This window comes from Cryptomeria japonica, chromosome 10 (genome assembly GCF_030272615.1).
Source record: "Cryptomeria japonica chromosome 10, Sugi_1.0, whole genome shotgun sequence".
NCBI classification, from domain to species: domain Eukaryota; kingdom Viridiplantae; phylum Streptophyta; class Pinopsida; order Cupressales; family Cupressaceae; genus Cryptomeria; species Cryptomeria japonica.
This window is the reverse complement of record NC_081414.1, coordinates 801,748,269-801,770,566: the sequence shown is the minus strand read 5'-3', so window position 1 is coordinate 801,770,566 and position 22,298 is coordinate 801,748,269. Positions and strand designations below refer to the sequence as shown.

Below are 22,298 nucleotides of genomic sequence, written 5' to 3'. Positions count from 1 at the left end.
TCACCAAAATGCAATGTATGCAAATAAGGATCCACAAATTAAGCTATGAATTCACTTATTCATAGCTTAATTTGTGGATCCCTCTTTCCATGCATTACAATTTTGTATGTAGTTAACATAGCAATGCCTTGACTCCTTATATGAGTTAGGTTGTGATCTCCCCAACTTTAATTAAATACAAAAAAAATACCCCCCAAAATAAACTTCATTGTTGATATAGACCATTGCCATTTAACATTAATTGTAATCAATAAGAAAGGACAAAGGGCTCATCCCTTACTGAAGAAGGTGAAGATTATGGATTGTGTGGTGTTAGATAGTAACCAATTTATGATTTTTTTTGGAGGATCATACTTTGGGGGGATATGGTTCAATTAAGAAACATTGTCCATTTTGATGGGACATGATCATGCCCCTCTTGATCATTGATACTTAATGCTAGGGGTATTAAATAGAAAAGGACAAGAGACTCATCTTAAAATAAAGATAACAAGGACTACACATTGTTTTAGTGTTGAATGGTAAGCAATATGATTGTTCTTTTTGTAAGAGGCAAGGGCCTACATATATCCAACTAACAAAACATTGTCTATTTCGACAAGACATTCTCATGCCCCTCTAAATTATTACTTCTTAACTCTAGGGGTTGTCAAATAGAAAAAAGACAAGGGACTCATAAAGATGAGGAAAAAGACTATACATTGTATCAAGTATTGAATGTTGAGCAACACAAGTGACTAAAATGAAGGCCCAAAAGAATCCAACTCAAACATGGGCCCACAAGAATCCAACTAAGACAATATCATCCATTTTAAGATCATGTCATCATGACCCCTCTAGAAACCCATTCTAAGGAAACAAAATGCCCTCCAAAACCCATTAGATCGGTTTCTAGAGGGCATTTGTTTCCTTCTAGAAACCCATCAGATCATGTCCTAAAGAAACAAAATGTCATCCTTAGCTAAGTTATGTTCACTAGGAGCCCCTAAATACACATCTAAACAACCATTTTGCAAAGAGCCTTACTCAAGATTCATAACAAGAAAACCAATAAGAAAAATAACTTGAAAACTGGTTAACTTGTTGCATCTTGGTTTCTTAAATCTGAAACAATCGAATGCACGGGGCCTTTCATAGACCCTTATAGATAATAAGACTCTCACACGACAATCGTTAGATCTAATAAACGTCATTAAAATTCCTTCATTCACTCCCACATTGAACCGGAGGCCTGGGGCAACCACGTTGTTCAACCCATACTCGTCGTTCCATGTGATATAAAAGCCGTATTAACACAAAGCAATCACTTTTGAGAAGCTCTTCAAAGCTGAACAGCTGCTACAGCTGCTCTGCCCGCTCCCTGGCCCCGCCCATGTGATCGGGGGCGTCAATTTCCTCTGACTCCATGGTACTCCCCATGAAAGAGCACTTGCAGAGGCATCATCACCAAATGCTACGGCCATGGCGATTCCCAACACGCCATGTGACCCTGTCAACGAGCCGTATATGTGGGCAGCGGCACGATGAAAAGCCTGCAAGGCCGATGATAACTGCTCTTCATTTTCAAATAGACTTTTGAAACCCTTGCCCTGCTTACGTCCTTCTGATGGAGACTTCGTCTGTCTCGCACAATGTCCTATAAATCAACCCGCACGGAACGGGAAATTTGGAACGCCGTGTGCTTTCCGCACACTCTGCACAATATTTAATGAAATCAGGCTACCGCTGGAGTTAAATACTGTGTGAAGTCAATGGCAGAAGGAGGCCAATCACTTTTGTCTTAGCGGGAAACGGCAATAATTATATTTAATTACTGTTCTAATAATGGCTGTCCTGATCTAGACTTTGTCAGCATTTGTAATTATTTTATCTTTACAATGGATCAAAAGATAAAATTCCAGACAGAGGGTTTTGAACTTTATTTTTAGATTGATTTTTTCGGAGTCGGACGTTACAGAGGCGTATCACGGAATAACAGGTTATGGCTTAAAATTTTGGAAAGGAACACAAAATTTAATGTGCATAAACCCTGGATCGGAGGATTTATGAGCTTAAAAGCTGGATTCCAAGTACGCTTTAGGAACTCTTTTTTATATTTTTATCTTGAAAAGAATTTTGCTGGAAATGGCAAAGGCTTTGGATCGGAAATATTTTGAATTGAGGTGCTTTACGGCCTGAGATTGAAGGGTACAGTAGCAATACGGTCAAAGTAAGGTTTGCAGGAGCAGGATGCACGTTGCGGCTAAATGGAAAGCGGAGAGGAACAAGGTACAAGCTGTCTTCCGCTTGCAATTGCAGGCCACGCAGGTAATTTTTCAAGGTCTTTTCAGATCTACAGTAGTTGTTATTTGTGCTGCATTGCATTTTACTGCCGATTCGTTTTATTTATACCTGGTCTTAACTTCTGCAGTTAGCTTTAACTGTAGTTTTTAAAATTTCCTTCTATTTAAGAAATAAATTAAGCATTCATAACATTTGATCCGAGCAACAAGATCGATTCTAGGACAGTGGAAAGAACTTTTGCAGTTAGCTTTAACTGTATTTTCGAAACTTTTCTTTGATTTGAGAAATAAATTACGCATTCATAGAACATTTGATCCAAGCAACAAGATCAGTTGAAGTTAATAATCTGTTGAATTTCAAAAGCTTCTGGATTTAACTCTGAGCATTTTTTGAGTTATTTTTATAAAAAAATTGTTTTTTTCGACACGCAATCAAATCTAAAAACTTCGAAATCTAATAAATGGACTTTCAAAAATTATTCTTGTTAGTTGCAGTCGCCTGTCAACGTAAGCTTAATAAGATAGAAAAACAGTATCGATAGACTATAAAGAAAACTGCTCTTTTTAATCTTAAGAGTCTTGCCTATCTAAAATACATTATTTACTGTCAAAGCATTACTGGATAAACGGCATAGAAGCTATTGAATCTTTTGCCCTAGATCTGAGAACAAAATAAGCTCAGAATTTTCAGAATAAAATCTACTGCTTCAAAGAATTTCACTTGATGTATGAACAATACCAAAAACACTAATTGGAGCAAACATTGAATGAAAAATTAAGAAGCCCTTGCTCAAAAGAGACACAGCTCACTGCCGCACTTATCTGGCACACTTTTTATAAATTCTTGCCTTGTAAAAATAGAGCGCACAGTTATTATTCTTGCATGTGTATAACGTTGGGGCGAGATTGTAAGTTGTGGTCCTGGGAACATAGTCTTCAAGGTTCAAGTTGGCCCATTAGAATTCTTATCGGTAGAAAATATGTGCTGATAATACTTATATTACTACTTTTCAACTGGAAAATGTGTATTGGTTATGCAGACAACTTAAGTCTGAATCGATGATGGTTATTTACAACAATTTAACTTGACAATTCAATTGAAAATAGAATGGTAATGCACAAGAATTACTTCTTTTCAATTGGAAAGTATGTAGGGGAAGAGCACCAATAGATAACATAGTTCTAATAACCATCATCTTATTTGTCATGTTGAACCCCACAATAGCCGTCATAGTGAAAATATCATTAATAAATTTGTTTTGTATCAATAGCCAATCATTTTTTGTAATTAATTGGCTCATTTGTGCACAACTATTGGAACATTTGTACCATTTGTGCACCACTATTGGAACATTTGTGCACCACTATTGGGACATTTGTCAACAAGTACTAGCGATTTTGAGTTGACGATTACTAGAACATCTTTAGTTAGGTATCAGGCGACACTTTGAAATATGTACCTTTTGACCTTTGTGCACATAACTGATTCCACAACATGCATTGTTACTACCCAAAAGCCATATCAATAGCTATAAGCAGTTAAGTCGCATACGAAGACAACTAAAAAAAATCAAAATCCAATGTATCGTTTAGGATTTGTGGGTGCGCAAAGTTAGCTATGACGGCTACTGGTGCTCTTCCCCTATTGGTTGTTAGTCAACTCGTACCAACTTAGGTATGAAACAATAGATAAGCTCGACACCTCCGAGAGGATGTAAAGGCAAGTGAGACATTTTACCATGGAATTCAAGTATAAAGGGGCATTGAACCGCTCTTCGAATTTAAAATTGATTATATTTATTTGACAAAATGAGAATTATTATTTAGAGGTAAAAGTATAAGACTGAAAATTAAGTTGCAAGTGTGTTTAAACAGGTTTTTTGAGGGAATTGATTGTGTATGTATCAATTTTAATTTTATTAAATCAAAGAAAATCAACAAAGTCTATGTTAATTTGAGATAGTCATTTTTTTATAATGTTTTAAAACTAGATGAAAAGTAAAGTTGAGATCATATTATATTTTAAGTAGAGTTAATTTGTATTTTAGTTCATATGGATTAATTTATTTTTAATTCTATTAGCTCATTGTAAGCTTTGAGTACGACTTTATTTTTTTCATTGATTAAAGTTTTTAAAAACAAGAAGTTATAGTCATATCATAGCCAATTGGCTAGAAACATCAAGAAAATAAGTGCAATCATAACACACTCCCAAGTTTCAACATATTCTTATATGATTCATTCTTCAATTCTCTGCATAGTGCAATCAATATCCATCTTAAATGTGATCCTTTACATTGTCTCTATATATTGTGCAAGGTGTTGTCACCGATCTTGTTTTTGCTCATACAAAGTGGAACCAATAGCAACCATGTATGAGGTTCTACTGGCACTAATGAATTTTATACACTTGACAAGGTCTTTATGTGTAGTTTCAATCTTGAAGATATGGCCTTATATCTATTTTATCTTCTTTGTGAGTTGTTGGTTGGTCTTCTCAATACCCTATAACAATTTTGACAATGTGGCAACCTAGAAAATGATAGTTTTTTTTTATGACAAATTTTAGAGAACATAAGTGATTAAAGACAATGGTGCAACTTTCTTTCCAAAGACGAGAAATTATAATGTCCAATTAATTCATAAGCCACATTCATGTGGTGAACCCAGTTCCCAGTAGATTAGTTTTATAGTGATGAATAATGATCAAAGATGATGAGAAGATCATGAAAAAAATCATGCCAAAGTGAATTAGAAAATCTATGTTCTTAGAACATGTGCTTGATATGTTGAAAGAGAGTGCATAATGCACAACTAGGAGATTGGAGTTGAAGGAATTTGAGTTTGTCACCAATAAGTAGTTTGAAATGTAAAAGTTTGCAAGCCAAAATCTAGGTTTCATCATCATCTTTGGAATTCCACAAATACCCGAGCTCATTTGGACTAGAAGGCATTATTAAATCAATAGCTCCATGTGACATTGAAACATGGGACACAAATGGTTTTGGGAAGAAAAATCAAATAAATATGTTTGAGGAGGATGAAGGAGAAGTGGTAGGAGGATAGTCAATGCCAATCATTTAGGAAGCAGGAGTAAAAAGCTTAATGCTCTTGACTCGAGAGACCCAAAAGACACAATGTGTTAGATAATTGGTTTATCTATGGAGATGCGGTTAAACTAAGCTTGGAGGTAGTCCTAAGAGATGTAGGTAAGAACAATGCAATCTCATAAGTTGTCAAAAGTACAATTGACTTTATTGAAGATGTGAATAAGATGAAGTTGAAAGAAGATAATAATTTTATTTTATAATGCTAAAACAATCTATTTCACCAAATAGAAGAGGTGGAGAAACTAATTCATGCATAAGAGAGAAATATTTAGAATTTATAAACTTAGATTTTGTTAAGCCTTTTCACATAGTGACCAATGAAAATAAAAATAATAAATAATAAATTTTATTTTAAAAAAAATTCTATAATATTCTTCAAATAACTTTTTGATTTTATATTTAGATAAATAATAGTAATTTAAAATAAACAAAAATGAAATAATTAACTCTAATATTATAAACTTTATTATTAATGATTTTTAAAAAAAATTAACAATATAAATCTCTAATACTTGATTTTCAAACTAGAAGAAAAAATTAATAATTATTTTAATAAAATAAATTTAATTAAAAATTAAATAATCATTTTTACAATTTTATAAGAGAAATATCAAAATAATAAAAAAATAAAAATAAATAACTTTAATATTTAAAATTATTTTTTTAAATACAAAATTAAAAAGATAACTTAATATCAAAAGATCATATGACAAGTGACAAGTAATGAAATGAATATAGGAGTACTTCCCGTGCTATAGAATATGTCATTTATATGGAATTTCAATATCACATGGAGTACTTCCCCTATAGAATATGACTCTATTTACTGCGCTTACAGGTAATAAAGACTTAAATTATAAAGTTAGGATCATCGTGAACGTGCTATTAGGCAGTACGAGCTTCTTTGGAAAATCATTCTTTTAAGGGTTGTGCACTCCAAAATAAACTAACAAGTATTCCACAAATGTACTGCATTTGGAGAATATCTTTTGTAATTCTTTCATTTTAAAAGAATTATAGTCTACGTAAAATAATTTAATATTTAATATATTTTTAAATAATTATAATAACATTTTTTCATTTAAAAAATATATTTGATAATACAGTATTTTTATTAGTATAGTCTGAGTTGGTCTAGTGGTGGAGAATTTGTGCTTTTGAAAGAGAGTTCACAAATTCAAATTCTAAAAGGTGTAGGGTATGTACATTTTATCGACTTTCAAAAAACAAAACAATATTATTATTATTTATATTTTGTTACTAATAATTGATATTAGTATTTTGTTATTTAATATACAACTCTTAGACAACTTAACACAAAGCTCACTAATGCAACTTTATATTTAATGACTAGACTTGAAACATGAGATTTAAGAAGGGACTTGTCAAATATATTACTCTAAAAATCTAGAATAATTCAAAAGCACTACATATAATTTTAATAGACATATCCATATATTTAACAATTACCATATTGAAATACGAATACAATCTTTTTAACAATGTAAATTTAAATTTTTTTTGTTTTGTTTTGTTTTGTTTTGGTAAAGCTCCTCTAAAATTAATTTAAATTTTGTAATTTTTTAAAAACAATATACTTTTAAAACTAGTTGAGTAGGCTACTCAAGTTTTCCATGGATTATTATAGATAATGCATGTTTTAGATGATATTTGTATCCATTATATGTTTTGGAAAGTTTCTTAACAATATATAGACAATTAAAAAATAAAAATTATAATACAAATAATTTTGAAAGGAATATCAAATTAAGTTACTTTATTTTATTTATCTATACATTTATATTTAATTGATTGAAATATTGAAGGTTCATAAAGGATGCCATTCTAATAAGGAAAATATATATTAAAAATAAATTAATTTATTGTGCAAACTTCATGTTAGGGTGATAGGATTAGAATGTGAGGGTTTGTTTATGAAACTTGCATCCCTTATAAATTCATTCTGAGTGTACTACTTAAGGTTCTATTAGTAAGGGATCTTACAATTTATCCTACAACACCTCCTTTAAAGACAATAAATGCTTGAGTTGCCCAAACACAACATAACATCCATGAATTAGAATATAGAGTCAACATAAACAACCTACTCAATACATAAATATATATAACTTTCAAGGCCTCAAACCCTTGTGTTTTGTGTTTTGTATGACTTTTCACATGAGCCAAACTAGCAAGTTTGTTAGTAAACTCTTGTTGTACTACATGGACATCGTGATCCTACTCCTCCATATTATTCTCAACATTAGCATAATTTACATTTATTTTAGGTCCACTAGATTCTATGGTTGGGTGAATGTTCAAATCCATGTCACACTTTATGATAGATTAAAAATGAAACCCTATTTAGATAACCAAACTCATGACCCCACAATAGTGCGTACACACTTTTTAGCAAACTTTGACACTGCAATAATCATTTTGAGAAAAAAACTTCACATTCAGACACCTATTATTGGTAAACCGTAAGGAATTTGTAGATGATGTGAACTAGTGATTTGTAATATTTTGTATGTAGATTCTAAATATATATTTTTGAAAATGTTTGGAATCATTTTGTTTCCATTTTTCTATCTCCCTTGAAAACTAGTTTTTTTACAAAAAAACAACATTTTTAAAGAGTGATACTCATTTGGTATGGCATAACATTTTTTTCTAAAATAGATATGAATGTGATTCTTTCGAATTTGGTTTTGTAACATCCATATCTAATGTTTTCAATTTGTTTCATAACATTATCTTCAACATTTCATTTTTCATTGAGTTTTGAAGTCGAGTTAACTGTAATTTTGACATATGTTCATTTGGTAGGTTATAATTTGTTGTGTATGTATCGATTTTTTATTTTTTATTTTTTATTTTTTGTTGGAAAGAGGACTTCAATACCTATTACATAGATTTTTTTAGATTTTTTTTTTTCACTTTTTTACTATTTTTCCACAAGTGTTGAACACAAGAGTTGATGTTTGGTGAGAAACCTACGTTTAGTTAATCTAAAAAAAAATCATGTAATAAACTCAATATATATTAAAATCATAATCATTGGAAATCTCTCTTTGAGTACTACTATCATGCATTTGGGCTTGTCAAGATCGTTCCATTTGAGCCCTCAATTAGAGCTTCGAAGGCCAAAAATTTGCAGGAAACTAGGAGAGCTTGGGGGGAGATGTCTAGGAAGGGGGTTTGATAGAACATATGTTCTATCTAAAGGGGTTATTCTATTAAGCCCAGATTCTATCGAACCTGGTTTTTAAGCTACCGTGTTCTTTTTAAAAAACCTTTAAAAAAAGGGGTTTGATCAAACCTGGGTTCGAACGAACCCCTTTTAATAATAATATTATATTTAATTGAACATACTTAAAATAATATGTTCGATCGAAAGTTATTTTTGGTCTCATCAAACATGGCATTCAATCAAAAGTGGTAAAAATTATGTTTTGGACAAATGAGTGCAATTTATTCATCCAAAAAAGTGTAATCCACTATAAAGAATGGACTAGCTCATCTAGTAAGGCAAAAACCCTAAAAAGATAGATATAATTAGTGAAATCCCAGTAGATGGGAACATAAACCTTGAGAACATATGAAAAAAATATATTGTGTTTAGAAATGACAGATCTATAACTCTAAAACTAGTTAAGGATTAAAACACTCGGGTCAAATCTTAGGCTATGTAAGAACAAGAAAGTTCACCATAATGTAAAGGCATATAACCTCTTCTTAATATTAATGTTGATTGATAAAATTAAATGCATACTTGACTCAACACAAATTTATCTATATTAATTAATTTAGTAAATTTTAGACTAAATAATTAAATGATTAATGTTATTTAGGGAGAGTAAATGTAACAAATATGGGTACTTAACTCTAGAATTGATGTGAGTGGATAGATTTGATGTGGCACATACATATATAATTTGATTTGGTATAGAAAACTAAATGATTTGAATATGCCTTTTAGCTTGGGTTCTATTCAAGACAATGACCTTTCTTTCTTGGGCCAAATTTGTGTATAAAGGTTCTTTTAGTAATTATGGATCTATCTCATGGATTGCTAATCTAATCCTACTAATTTCACACTTGTTCTCTCTAGTTCGTTAGATTCCTTATTTCTTATTGGTTTTCATAGATTAGTAGTATTCAAAAATACCTTAACGAGCTCATTGGATCATTAATGACAAGTTCTCCTAGGTCAACCCCCTATGAAGATTAAGCTTAGCATCATGTTAAAGATTATCAAGCAACAAGTAAGTGTGCAAATATCATAGTTGTTGAGGTAAGTATTGTTCCTTTTAGTGTGCCAATTGAAGTGCTCATTTAATAAATGCTCTAGGATGCCCAACAATTCTAGGATAATTCTCTAGATGTGAATCAATGTTCAAATGAATAGATCTTTAAATACCAGGTCACAAAGTAATAATCATGCAGAATGTGTATCGATTTGTTATGGTGGAAAGGAAATAACTTAAGGTAGCGAAATAACTTCCTACACTAACCTTGAGAGAAGGGTTATGCAATTTTTTTTAGATATTTACAACAATTACATAAATTAAACAAAAATAACACAAAATGAAATTCATATCACAATACATCATGATTTACATGGGGAAAACCCTTTCAAGAGGAAAACCCCACACCAAAAGCCACCCAATATATTGTTCAAAAATCAATAACAGATTACAATATAGTTGCAAAGAAAGCTTATAACAAGAGTATCACTAGTTGAGATCTAAAGACAACTCGACAACTAACTCTCACAATGCATCACAATACACAAGCATAATATACAATGCCCTCATAAAATAAGATTGTCTTTTAGGGCCCAATAAAAACACACGTAATATCCATTGTCAAATCTATGACATATAATGATAAATTACATTAATATTTACAATGATAAATTATACATAAAATGTGGTTTTCAAATAAATTTTATGTATTGTAAGGTTGAGACACAATTTTCTTAACAATCTCACACTTGTCAAATACCTTGCTAGAGAAATGGGAGGGGTACCAGCACTAGGTTTTAATTAATGAGGGTTGAGAAACCTATAGACCTCGAACACCATCTGAACTTCTTTGTGCTCACAATCTTAGTTAAATAATCTAGAACACTTATTGAAGTCTCTACCTCAACCAAATTCACTCTACCATACTCGATCATATCTCTAACAAATTGGTATGTACATCAATGTGCTTGGTCTTAGCATGAAAATTTCAAGTTCTTAGCTAGGCAGATTGCACTTTGATTGTCACAATAAACTATCACCGCACTTTGTTTTATTCTAATATCTAAACACAATATCTTAAGCCAAATGACTTCTTTAAAAGAATGAGTAGTCGCCATATACCCACCTTTAGTAGTTGACAAAGCAACCACAATGTATCACTTATTTGAGCAATTGATTATACCATCAAATAAAGTAAACACATAAGCACCAACAAATCTTTTGCTATCAACATCACTTGTCCAATCTGAAACCACATAACTGTGGATTAATAAGGGTAATCTCATTCTTACCAAATTACCATGATAATACAAATAATACTTTGAGGTACCTGCCAAATATCTAAAAAATATTTGATCTACATCCTAATGAAATCTACAAGGATTTGACATATATTGTAAGAATTCCCACTACTTGGGCAATATCTGGTCTAATCCAAATCATAGCATACACGAAACTTCCAATTGCACTCTAGTAAGATAGTCAGCTAATCTCCAATGGGGATGTAGGGCAATTTGAAGTAGATAACTTTGTTTCAACTCTAAAAGGATCATAATGGTAGGGCAATTTGAAGTAGATAACTTTGTTGCAACTGTAAAAGGATCATAATGGTTTACAATATCACATGTTAAACCTCTATAAAATTGTATTCACACACTTACTCTAGCCTAGTCATGACTCTATGTTCACTCTATTTCCTTTAGTTTCCATGCTCCTAAGGATGCATTTAGCTGCACCAAGATTTTTTATTTCAAATTTTCCTACAAGATAATAATTTAGTTCTAAAATCATACATTTCCCTTTACCAATGAATAACATATCATCAACATATATAAATATATAATGCAATAAATAGAAACTATCACCATCAATTTTATAATAAACACAATGATTTGATTTAGAATGCTCAAATCCCAAACTCACCATATATATATATATATATATGGGTAAGTGCACAAAGATGGTGGTAAAAAAGGGGGTATAAGTGGACACTTTTTTTTTTTTTTGGAAATCAGGTGAACCTGAACTTGGAGGCAAAATTTGAAAGTCATCCACTCAAGATATGAAGATAATCAAAGAACAAATATTGTAGTACTCTGAATCTAGTTTCAAAATAATAAACTTTTTGAAAATTGGATAATATTAAGGGGGTCAAATCCTTCGTGCATGAAAAACAGACCCTGATTTTTTCAGAAAAACATAACATAGTGTCTGACATGCACATCAAAAAAGTCATATTTAGATTTAGTATTTTGACAAATCCTTTTGTAGAAAGATAGTTAAGAGTGAGCACTAGAAGATGTGTATTTTTTTGTAATTTTTTATTGAGTATTTTTTTTTTATGATTTTTCCGATCAAGCACATCTTGAAAATTAGGTACATGTTTGTGCGTGAAGCGTAAGTTGCACTAAAAAAATCAAAAATGCAATTTTTTAAAAAAAATTGTAAAGAATCAAGTTCACTACAATAATATATAATTTTTTTAAAATTTGGATAATTATATCAAAAGTTATTAAAAAAATGGTGCACGTATGTCTGTGAGAACTATGGAGACACTGGTAAAAGAAATTCAATAATAATATGTTATTGTTGTTCAAATTTAAAAAAAATTATATGGTTAGAAAGCTCAGAAGATGGGTGAAAATATGGTGGAAATTTTAGAAATACCCACTTGATGATATGTAAACCTGATGATGACAAAGTTGAGAAACCAAGTTGATAAAATAAAACACGCCAAAAAGGAGGGAAATGGAGGGAAATCAAACTTCCAAACCGTAGCTTTGTCATCCAGGCCTATTTCCAAGCCTAAACAGACAAAAGCGCGTATGAGGTACCTATGGTATAAAAAATGCGTACGAGGTACTTATGGTGTAAGAAGCACGTACGCGCTATTTGTACTATAAAAAGCGTGTATGCACTATTTTTACTATAAATAACATGTACGGGCTTAATTTATTTAAATTTTGGGTGTGTATAATATGCTATTGTATATATGTGTGTGTGTGTGTATACATATAATATATAATTTATATATAATATATATATATATGTATATATATATATATATAATATATAATTTATATATTATATATATATATATATATATAATATATTAAATATATATACACACATATGTGTGTATGTATGTGTATTGTCTCTCTCTCTCTCTCTCTCCCTCTCTCCCTCTCTCCCCTTCTCCCTTCCTCCCTACTCTCTCTCTCTCTCTCTCTCTCTCTCTCTCTCTCTCTCTCTCTCTCTCTCTCTCTCTCTCTCTTCCTCTCCCTCCAGTATATCTTCTTTTTGTTTGCATATATATAAGGTGATAAGAAGATTGACAAGGTGGCCAGTTTTCTTTTTTTTTTAAAGAAGATAGGATATAAAGTAGAACGTTTGAAGAAAATGAACGTATTGGTTTCTTTGGATCATGTGGATGTATTGGTTGGATAATATTTATGGGACGTATGGTGTACTAAGGGGTCATATGGTGTATTATGACCCCTTAGGTGTCGTTATGGGTCATATGGTGTTCTATGATCCCTTAGGACACCATATGACCCCTTAGGACTCCATATGGTGTCATTATGGGTCATATGGTGTCCTAAAGGGTCATATGGTATTCTATGACCCCTTAGGATACCATATGATCCCTTACATGTCATTAGAGGTCATATTGTTTCCTAAGAGGTCATATGGTGTCCTATGACCCCTTAGGACACCATATGACCCCTTAACACACCATACGACCCATAACGACACCATATGGTGTCCTAAGGCATAATAGGATGCCATATGACCCCTCAAGACACCGTACAACCCGTAACAACACCATATGGTGTCCTAAAGGGTCATTTGGTGTTTTATGACCCCTTAGGACACTATTTGGCGTCATTATAGGTCTTATGTTGTACTAAGGGATCATATAGTGTCCTATGACCCCTTAGGATACCATATGACCCCTTAGATGTTGTTAGGGGTCGTATTGTGTTCTAAGGGCTATATGGTGTCCTATGACCCATTAGGACACCATATGGTATTGTTATGTGTCTTATGTTGTCATATGACCCCTAGGACACCTTATGACCACTTAGGTCCTAAGGGGTCATATGGTCTCCTACAACCCCTTAGGACACTATTTGACCCCTTAGGACTCCATATGGTGTCGTTATCGGTCGTATGGTGTCCTAAGAGGTCATATAGTGTTTTATGACCCCTTAGGATACCATTTGGTGTCATTATGGGTCGTATGGTGTGCTAAGGGGTCATATGGTGTCTTATGACACCTTAGGACTCCATATGACCTCTTATGTGTCGCTATGGGTCATATGGTGTCCTAAGGAGTCATATGGTGTCCTATGACCCCTTAGGACACATGCATGGATCCCTAGGATACCATATGACCCCTGGGAATACCTTTTGACCCTAGAGAGGGAGAGAGGGGGAGGAGAGGGAGGCAATGGGAGAGAGATACACCTAAGAGAGGGGAGAGAGAGAGAGAGAGAGAGAGAGAGAGAGAGAGAGAGAGAGAGAGAGAGAGAGAGAGAGAGAGAGAGAGAGAGAGCTAAGAGGTGAAGGGAGGAAAGGTGAGAGAGAGAGAAAGAGAGGGTGAGAGATAGAGAGATTCTGAGTGAGAGGGAGGAAGGGGTGGAAGGATATACAAGAGACTAGAGAGAGAAAGGTGCGAAGAGAGGGAGAGAGTGAGAAAGAGAGGTAATGAGAAAGGGAGAGAGGGAGGGAGATGGGAGAGGGAGAGAATGAGAAAGAGACACCCGAGAGAGAGAGAGAGAGAGAGAGAGAGAGAGAGAGAGAGAGAGAGAGAGAGAGAGAGAGTGTGATAGAGAGAAGGAGAGAGACTTGAGAGAAAGAGAAATGGAGCGAGAGGGGGAGAGAGAAAGAGAGTTAGAGGGAAAGAAATACTTGACAAAGAAAGAGAAAGGGAGGGGGAGGGAGAGGGAGAGAATGAGAGAGAATGAGAGAGAGAGACACTTATGAGAGGGGGAGAGAGTGAGAGATAGAGATATTTGAGAGAGGGAGAGAAAGAGGGTGAGGGAGATGAGAAAGAGATGGAGAGATACCGAGAGAGGGAAGAAAGTAGAGAGGGAGATGCCTAAGAGACAAAAAGGTAGGGGTTAAGGAAGAGAGAGGGGGAATGTAGGGAAGAGATGAGAGACATAATGTTGATATGAGCATGTTGATTACCGAAATGTGACTAAGTCTGAAATTTATAAGAATACTCAAAAAACTAGAATCTACATTATAACTCTTAGAGATCTGGAACCACTCTCAAACATCCCGACAATATATACATAAAATATAACTTAAAGTATAAGAAAGATAAAAGACAAAGAGAAATGTCACTTATACTTTAATTTATATTCAAATGTAATATTTTATGTATATATCCTACTGAAAAACCTAATGGAATGTAAGTGAATTGCATTTTATTGACAGACAGAACCGCGTACGCGGTTAGTATGTTTTAAACCGCGCACGCAGTTTAGCTTTGGTTAGGCTCGACAAAATGAGCCTAAACGCGTACAGGGTTCTTTAAATTTGAAATACCCCGTGCACGTTTTGGTGTTTTTCATGTTTTTTTTTGGTGTGTCCACTTTTCTGACCACCATCTTTGTGCACTTACCCATATATATATATATATAATTTTTGGTGCCACATATTATATTTGTTTGAGGCCATACAAATATCTATTCAATTTACAAACCAAATTACATTTACCTTTCACCACATAGTGCTCTAGCTATATCATACAAATATCTTCCTCCAAATTGCCTTCAAGGAAAGTTGTTTTCACATCCATTTGTTCAACCTCTAAATCATAAGCAACAACAATAGAAAGAAAATAATGGATGTAATTTTCACAATAGGAGAAAATATCTCACCATAATCAACACCCTCAACCCAAGAATAGCCTTTTGCAATCAACATGTCTTTATTCTCTCAATACCTTCATTTGAACCAATCTTTTTCTTAAACACCATTTTGCATCAGACAATTTTTCACCCTTTAGGCAATGATACAAGATCCTATGTATCATTCCTTTTCAAAGTTGTCATTTCTCCATCCATAACAATTTTTCAGGATTCTACATTCATACTTATTGCCTCTTCTATAGATCTAGGTTCATCCATGTTAGTATTCAAAGAAAAATACATCTTCAATCATTAGGTGAATACCTTTCAAGTGGTTGTCTATATGCCTTGTAGACCTTTAAACAAGCTAAGTTGAAGGTTTTTTCTCCCCTTCTGAATATTTAGAGCTAGATGAGTTGTCCTCAACTTCTTGTCTATTTATGGGTCTTGATTCAACTTTCTTAGGCATAAAAAGAAGTTGAATCACATCCTCCTATTTAGTTTGTTTTGGTTGCAACATGTAACAAAAGAAGGCTTAGTTTCTCTAAAAATAACATTTCTACCATATATTACCTTGTGTGCAACTACATACCAAAGTTTGTAGCATTTTACACCATAAATGTACCTGATTAAGGTACATTTCACAACCTTGTTCTAAAAATTTGTTTACTTTTCCTTTGTTATATGTGCATATGCTTCACAACCAAAAAATCTAAAATGTCTTTGTGAAGGCTTGTGACATGACCATGCCTGCATAAATTTTTAATCAACAAGAGCTGATGTAGGAAACATATTCATCAAGTAGTAAGCAATGGAAACAACTTTACTCAAAACACTTAACATACTCGTAGCCTTCTCCATCAATGTCCCATTCATTCTTTTCTACAACTCCATTTTATTATGGAGAATACAAAGTTGCCTTTTATCTATGAATACCACAATCTTTATAGAGTCCATCAAAATCATTAGAGAAAAATTCACCACCATTATGAGTCCTCAAATATTCTATTTTCTTTCCAATTTGTAACTCTTTTATTGCTTTAAATTATTTAAATTATTTAAATTATTTAAATTGATTATAAGCTTTAGATTTAAAATTTAGAAAATATACCCATGTCCTTTTATTATAATAATTAATAAATGAAACAAATATGCAGATTTTCCAATGGAAGGAACATCTAAGAGAACAAAGACACCACAATGAATAAAATATAACATAGAATGAGATTTATGAGAACTGGAGCAAAATTGAAAGCAATTTTGTTTTCCATAAATACAATGCTAACATAAATCAAAATCAAGATTGCAAGTAATTAAACCTTTATTGGGGTTTTTAATTTTTCAAGGTCCTTAGGCCTTTTTCTCCAATGTGGCCAAGTCTTAAGTGCCATAACATAGTCTCATCGAAAAGTAACTTTGACTTATAAGGAAGAGCACCCTTGGGCACCCAAAAGCCACGACCATCTAATGAAGGTGAAACCATCACCTCTTCCAATGAAGTAGCAACATATTTGTTTTTCATAGAAGTACTATTACACTTAATAGTGTACACATCCAACTTATATAATGTGCTAAATTTGACATCTATAGCAATCACCATAACACCTCTACTAATCTTGCATGCTTCATTAAAAAAAACTACCTACACACTTGCATTTATTAATTTACTCATAGATAATAAATTTATACTAGTCTAGGGATACGATTTAAACCATTAATCCTTTTTATTCAACCATTAGGAAACTTGATACAAACTTTACCATGACCAATAATATTTAAATAAGAATCATCATCGAAGTACACCTTACCTCCTCCAATTTTTTCATATTTAGAAAATCAATCTCTATTGGAAGTCATATGAAAAGATGCACGAGTCAATTAACAATGCATCATTACTTGCACAGGAGGCCAAAGTTGTAATGAACACATCACCATCTTCCTTCCTAATCTCAAAATCAAAATCAATTTTTTTCTTTTTTTTTCTTTTCTTCTTTCCACTCTTTATGAAAGTGTCTAGGCTTACCACAACTTAAACAAATGGCTTTGGAATTTTTAAGAGATTTGGATCTCCCTGTAGACGTGGATTTATCATGCTTCTCTTCTTGCCTTTTTCCTTAGGTCTTCCACAAACATTTAGCCCCTTCTTGGAACTGATTGATACCTTCCTCCTCATCTCTTTAGAAAGCAATGAATCCACCACATCTTTAGTCTTCAAAACAATAGAAATGCTATCGATAGCTATAACAAGTGAATCCCATGAATTAGGCAAAGAACAAAGCAATAGTTGACATTTCTCCTCATCATCTATCTTGACACCAATAAATTGCAATTGAGCCACTAACATTAAATGCTTCAAAGTGGTTTGTAATTTTTCCACCCTTTCATTCCTAAGGAATACAATTTCTTCCTCAATAAAATATTGTTCACTAAATATTTGTCTTGATACATCTCACCAAGTTTCTTCTATAACTTCTTTGCAGAGAGCTTTTCATGGACATTGATTAAAAAAAAGCTTGTCAAGCACAATTTGATTAGGCCCTTCGTTGTATGGTCCATAAACATCATTGGGCAGTATGCCATTTATATAGTTCTAAGGAACAACCTTTTTACAAGCAGACAAGCTTGGTATGGATAGGGTATTCCAAACCATTTGCATAATTTATCAACATTATAATCACATTTTTAGTCAAGATCACTTGGAAACACATTAAGACATGTCTTATATGCTCTTGTAATTCAACTAGAAATAGCCACTATTAGCCGGTAGTCTCTTATCATAATTCTCTTGATGTTTGTTTAGATGGGGTGTGACAAAATATCTTTAAAAATAAAATTCTAACTATAGATACAACATTTAATATTTTGAATAATATTTATTAGTGATTGTTGTACAATATTAAAAAGCATCTTAATCTAACTTAAAAAACTTGTATTACATAATTATCCGAAGAAAAACATGGCCTAATGAATATCTAGATGCTAATAAAGGAGTAAATCGATTATGTGTCAATTACCATTGCAAATATATGGAGCTGAGTATTTAAATCAAACAAAATAAGATAATTGAGAATGAAATTAAACACATTAAAATAAAAATAAGATGGATTCTGGTTGCACACCTTGTAATGCAAATTTCAATTGATATGGTGCTATAAAAAAAGATTAAAGTTTGAGATTGTAAATTGGATTAGAAGCCAAAGACAATTAATATTTAAGAAATAATCACTACACCAATCTTGTCCAATTTTGTGATTTTGTCTAGAGAATATTTTGGTAATTGATACTTGCAACACCTACTTGCTTGGTGATACTTAAAGTGGGAAAAATATGATGGTCCCAAGGACCAAAATGATTTTATGCAATTTTGAATTGATATGGAACTATGACAAAAGATGAAAAACTAAAATTTGAGATTGTAAATTGGATTAGAAGGTAAAGCCAATTATGTTTGAGAAATAATCACTAGAACAATCTTGTGTTAATTTTGCATTTTTTTTTTCTAGAGAAGAATTGGCTAATTTATACTTGCAACACCTACTTGCTTGTTCATATTTAAAGTGTGGAAAAAACGGTGGTCTCAAATAGCACTTGAAGGATTCTTATGTAGGCTAAAGTTTAAAATTTCTTTATGTCTCACTCAAGCCTTTAGATCGAGTCAATAGTTTAAATGTAAAATAAACTGTTAAGTTGGTTGTTGACATTGATATAAACAAAGATATCATTGTACTAGATTTGTAAAATTATTAAAAATAGACATGCAAATACATTGTCCTCTCAATGTGTTCAATGATGTGTAAAATGACCTCAAGATGGTTCCTTTCAATATATGCCCTAGACACCAATTTGAACCTTGTTGGTATGCATGTTGATAGGTATCTACCTTTGTTTGAAATTGCCAACCATTAAATGTAAGTAATTTAAAAGTTAGAAAAGGTAGAATTGATCTTGTTTGTCATAATGTCTAAAAGATATAATCATTAATGCCATCTAATAATAGCCACCAAATATTTTTTTGAGATATATCATTTCTTTTTGAAAAAATCCTAAAACATAATATGACGTATGAGAAAAGGGTGAACGGGAGAGGAGCGGCGCACCTCGTCAAAGAGCTAAATTCCAAATCACTAAACTAACTTAAACACTAAAATACTTCTAAAGTTTTAAAAAAAACTTAAGATGAAAAAGTGTATTATGATTTCAATTAAATCATGGAGGTGATAGAGTTCTATTAATTTCTATACCCAAACTCTTGACATTATAAGCAAAATTTAATTGTAATGAATGACCTAAAGGTCGTTTGCTTTTTGCTTTTCTTGCAAGACCCCTAGGCTTAGGGTAGGCAATTGACAGAAAACGGTGGAAAAGGTAATTGACAGAAAAGGGTAACGGACCCACACCTTTACAAAAGAGGTCGAGGGCGATTGACTGACTGTGTGATATGACAAGTTCCCTTGATTGGTGGGGTTCCTTCCTTAATATAATCATGCAACTCAGTTCGCTGTGTACATCAAACTTAGGACGAACGGAACACGGCACCATATTACGCAAACGCAAAGAAACAAAGCAAGGCAAGAATGATGGGACATCTCTGAATAACCTGTCTGGTAAACAAGTGTGTTGATATCCAGCATTCTTGGCAAAGCAAAACCAAAAGAAAGAGACAATTCAGAAGCTCTAATCAATCGAGTGTCTGATAAGACTTGACACGTGGAGTGGGGCTCTGTTGGCATCCTATTTCTGTTCCATCTTCTTCAGGCTTAGTGCGTAGATGAGATTCGATGATTGTACGTTCAACATGCTTCATGATTTTTTTTCAGAGCCATTCGATCGTGTGGGCCTCAAAGGCTTCCACACCTCTCCTACGTGTCATTCATTCCAGTTTTTTGGGCTTTGAAACCATGTTTTATGTTTTGACTTTACCCACTAAAGCCAGGGTCCATCAGTGATGGAGTCTTGGGTCAGTGTCATGGAGTCTTGGTGAATGAGTAGATAGATAAAGGGCTGAGGGAGATTTTTATGCGGAAGTACTATAAATGGGTTTGATTTTGGGAAATGTGTTTTGGTGTTTGGATGTTAGCATTTATGAAGTTTTTAAATTATTTAAATTGGAGGAGTGTTAGGAGAAGTGTATTAGTAGTCATTATAGCTAATTTCGTGTATTTAGAGATTCTAAATGGTACATCAGATTTTGATGATTTTTTTTGGTTTCTGTATGCAACTTAATTGTTTATAGCTATTGTTTTGGCTTCTCGGTAGTAACAATGGACATTGTGGGATTTGTTATATGCACGCAAGGGTCAAAAAGTACACATTTCAAAGTGTCGCTTGATACCTATTTAAAGATGCCCAAAAAACCATGGGCTTAAAATTGCCAATGCTTATGCATAGTTGTTCCAATAGTCGTGCGCTATGGGTACCGATAAAGGTGGACAAATGGGCCAATTATGGTCCAAAAATGCTCAAAAATGGATGGCTCATAGTACATTGAAATTTATTAATGAGTTTTTAGTTATTATGTTTTGGTTTCTTTAAAGTTAGTAATTGGAGGGTTGAGTTTGCAAGGAGTGTACGATTCTTGGAACATGAGCAGTAAATGATGCTCTTCCCCTAAGTGGATCATTCATGTTATAAGAGATGGATTCTTACAAGTCACTATTCATGAAATATGAGTCTATGGAATCATAAACAACAAGAAACATGCTTCTATTTTCATTTCACTTGTAAAAATATAATGATATTATAGAAGACTTGTTATAAATCTTTAATATAAAAGTATAAATATTGCTCAATAAATATGTCGTTTCTTGTATGAGTCAGTATGATTTACTATTAAAAATCCCCATTTCTTTGACTTTTAGGATAAAACATTTTACATAGCAAACAAAATTGTGAATAGTTGTGGTGTGTGCAAGACAATTGAAGTGGCTTTCCATGTTACATGATAGATGACATGCTGTTTGCTCTTTGTCACATCCATATCATTGATGCATCATACCACAAAACTATTTCTAATGCATTTAGACTCTTACAAAATTACGACACTTATACTATACAAATATATGGATTTATAACGCTAAAGAAATATATCTAAGGCGATCATGTATTCTATCATCATAAAAAAATTCAATATCAATTTAGACAAACACAAAACATCCTACTTGATTGAATGTTTTTATCATTGATGAGATGCTTAATTGATAACACCAATTGATCCAACTCCACCATAAACAATGTCTATCAATTAACTTTACATAGGTACATAACCTTCCTTGAGTAAAAATACTCCTTGATTAATAATTTTTTTTTATAAAATCACTCCAAAACACGGACAAATTAAAGCCTATTATACAAAATAGTTTTACAAAATCACCAACAAAAAGTATGAATATATTATCATCTTCTCATGCCTAAACCCATTTATTAAGAATGTATAGATTCTCACTTCGTTTTCCTTCAAATCATTTGTTATATTTCTTTTCTACATCTAGATAAACTCTAAATGTCGAATCTTGTAACTACAACTCTCAACAATTTATTACCACATTAAATATCTATACATAATATTCTAATTTTTTTTTATGAAGGACTTTTCATATACAAAGTTGTTTTGGCTACTCGACACGGGAGTAGGGTGCAAAAAATTTTACACAGTCGAATTGAGAAAACAATTTGTAATCACCAGCATGGATTATGAAAATTTGATAAATCTAAAGAACTGAGGGGTATCTATTCCACCAAATTCATCTAATCCCGACCTCATCCTAATTTCAAATCATTGATAAAAAAACCAAA

The 22,298-nt window shown here is 32.6% G+C and overlaps 1 protein-coding gene across 3 annotated transcripts in view; it reads left to right on the top strand.

Annotated features, from left to right (window-relative positions):
• Positions 1–22,298, top strand: part of LOC131072267 (uncharacterized) — a 67,839-nt gene that overhangs the window by 20,457 nt on the left and 25,084 nt on the right. Inside the window, exon 1 of one of the 3 annotated variants that reach the window (XM_058008401.2) lies at positions 1,808–2,307. The exons of the other annotated variants lie outside the window; for them this stretch is intronic. Coding sequence (XP_057864384.2) covers positions 2,230–2,307 — 78 coding nt within the window. The 5' untranslated portion in view covers positions 1,808–2,229. Of the gene's footprint in view, positions 1–1,807; positions 2,308–22,298 lie in introns of those variants that run through there. 3 annotated transcript variants of the gene reach the window in all.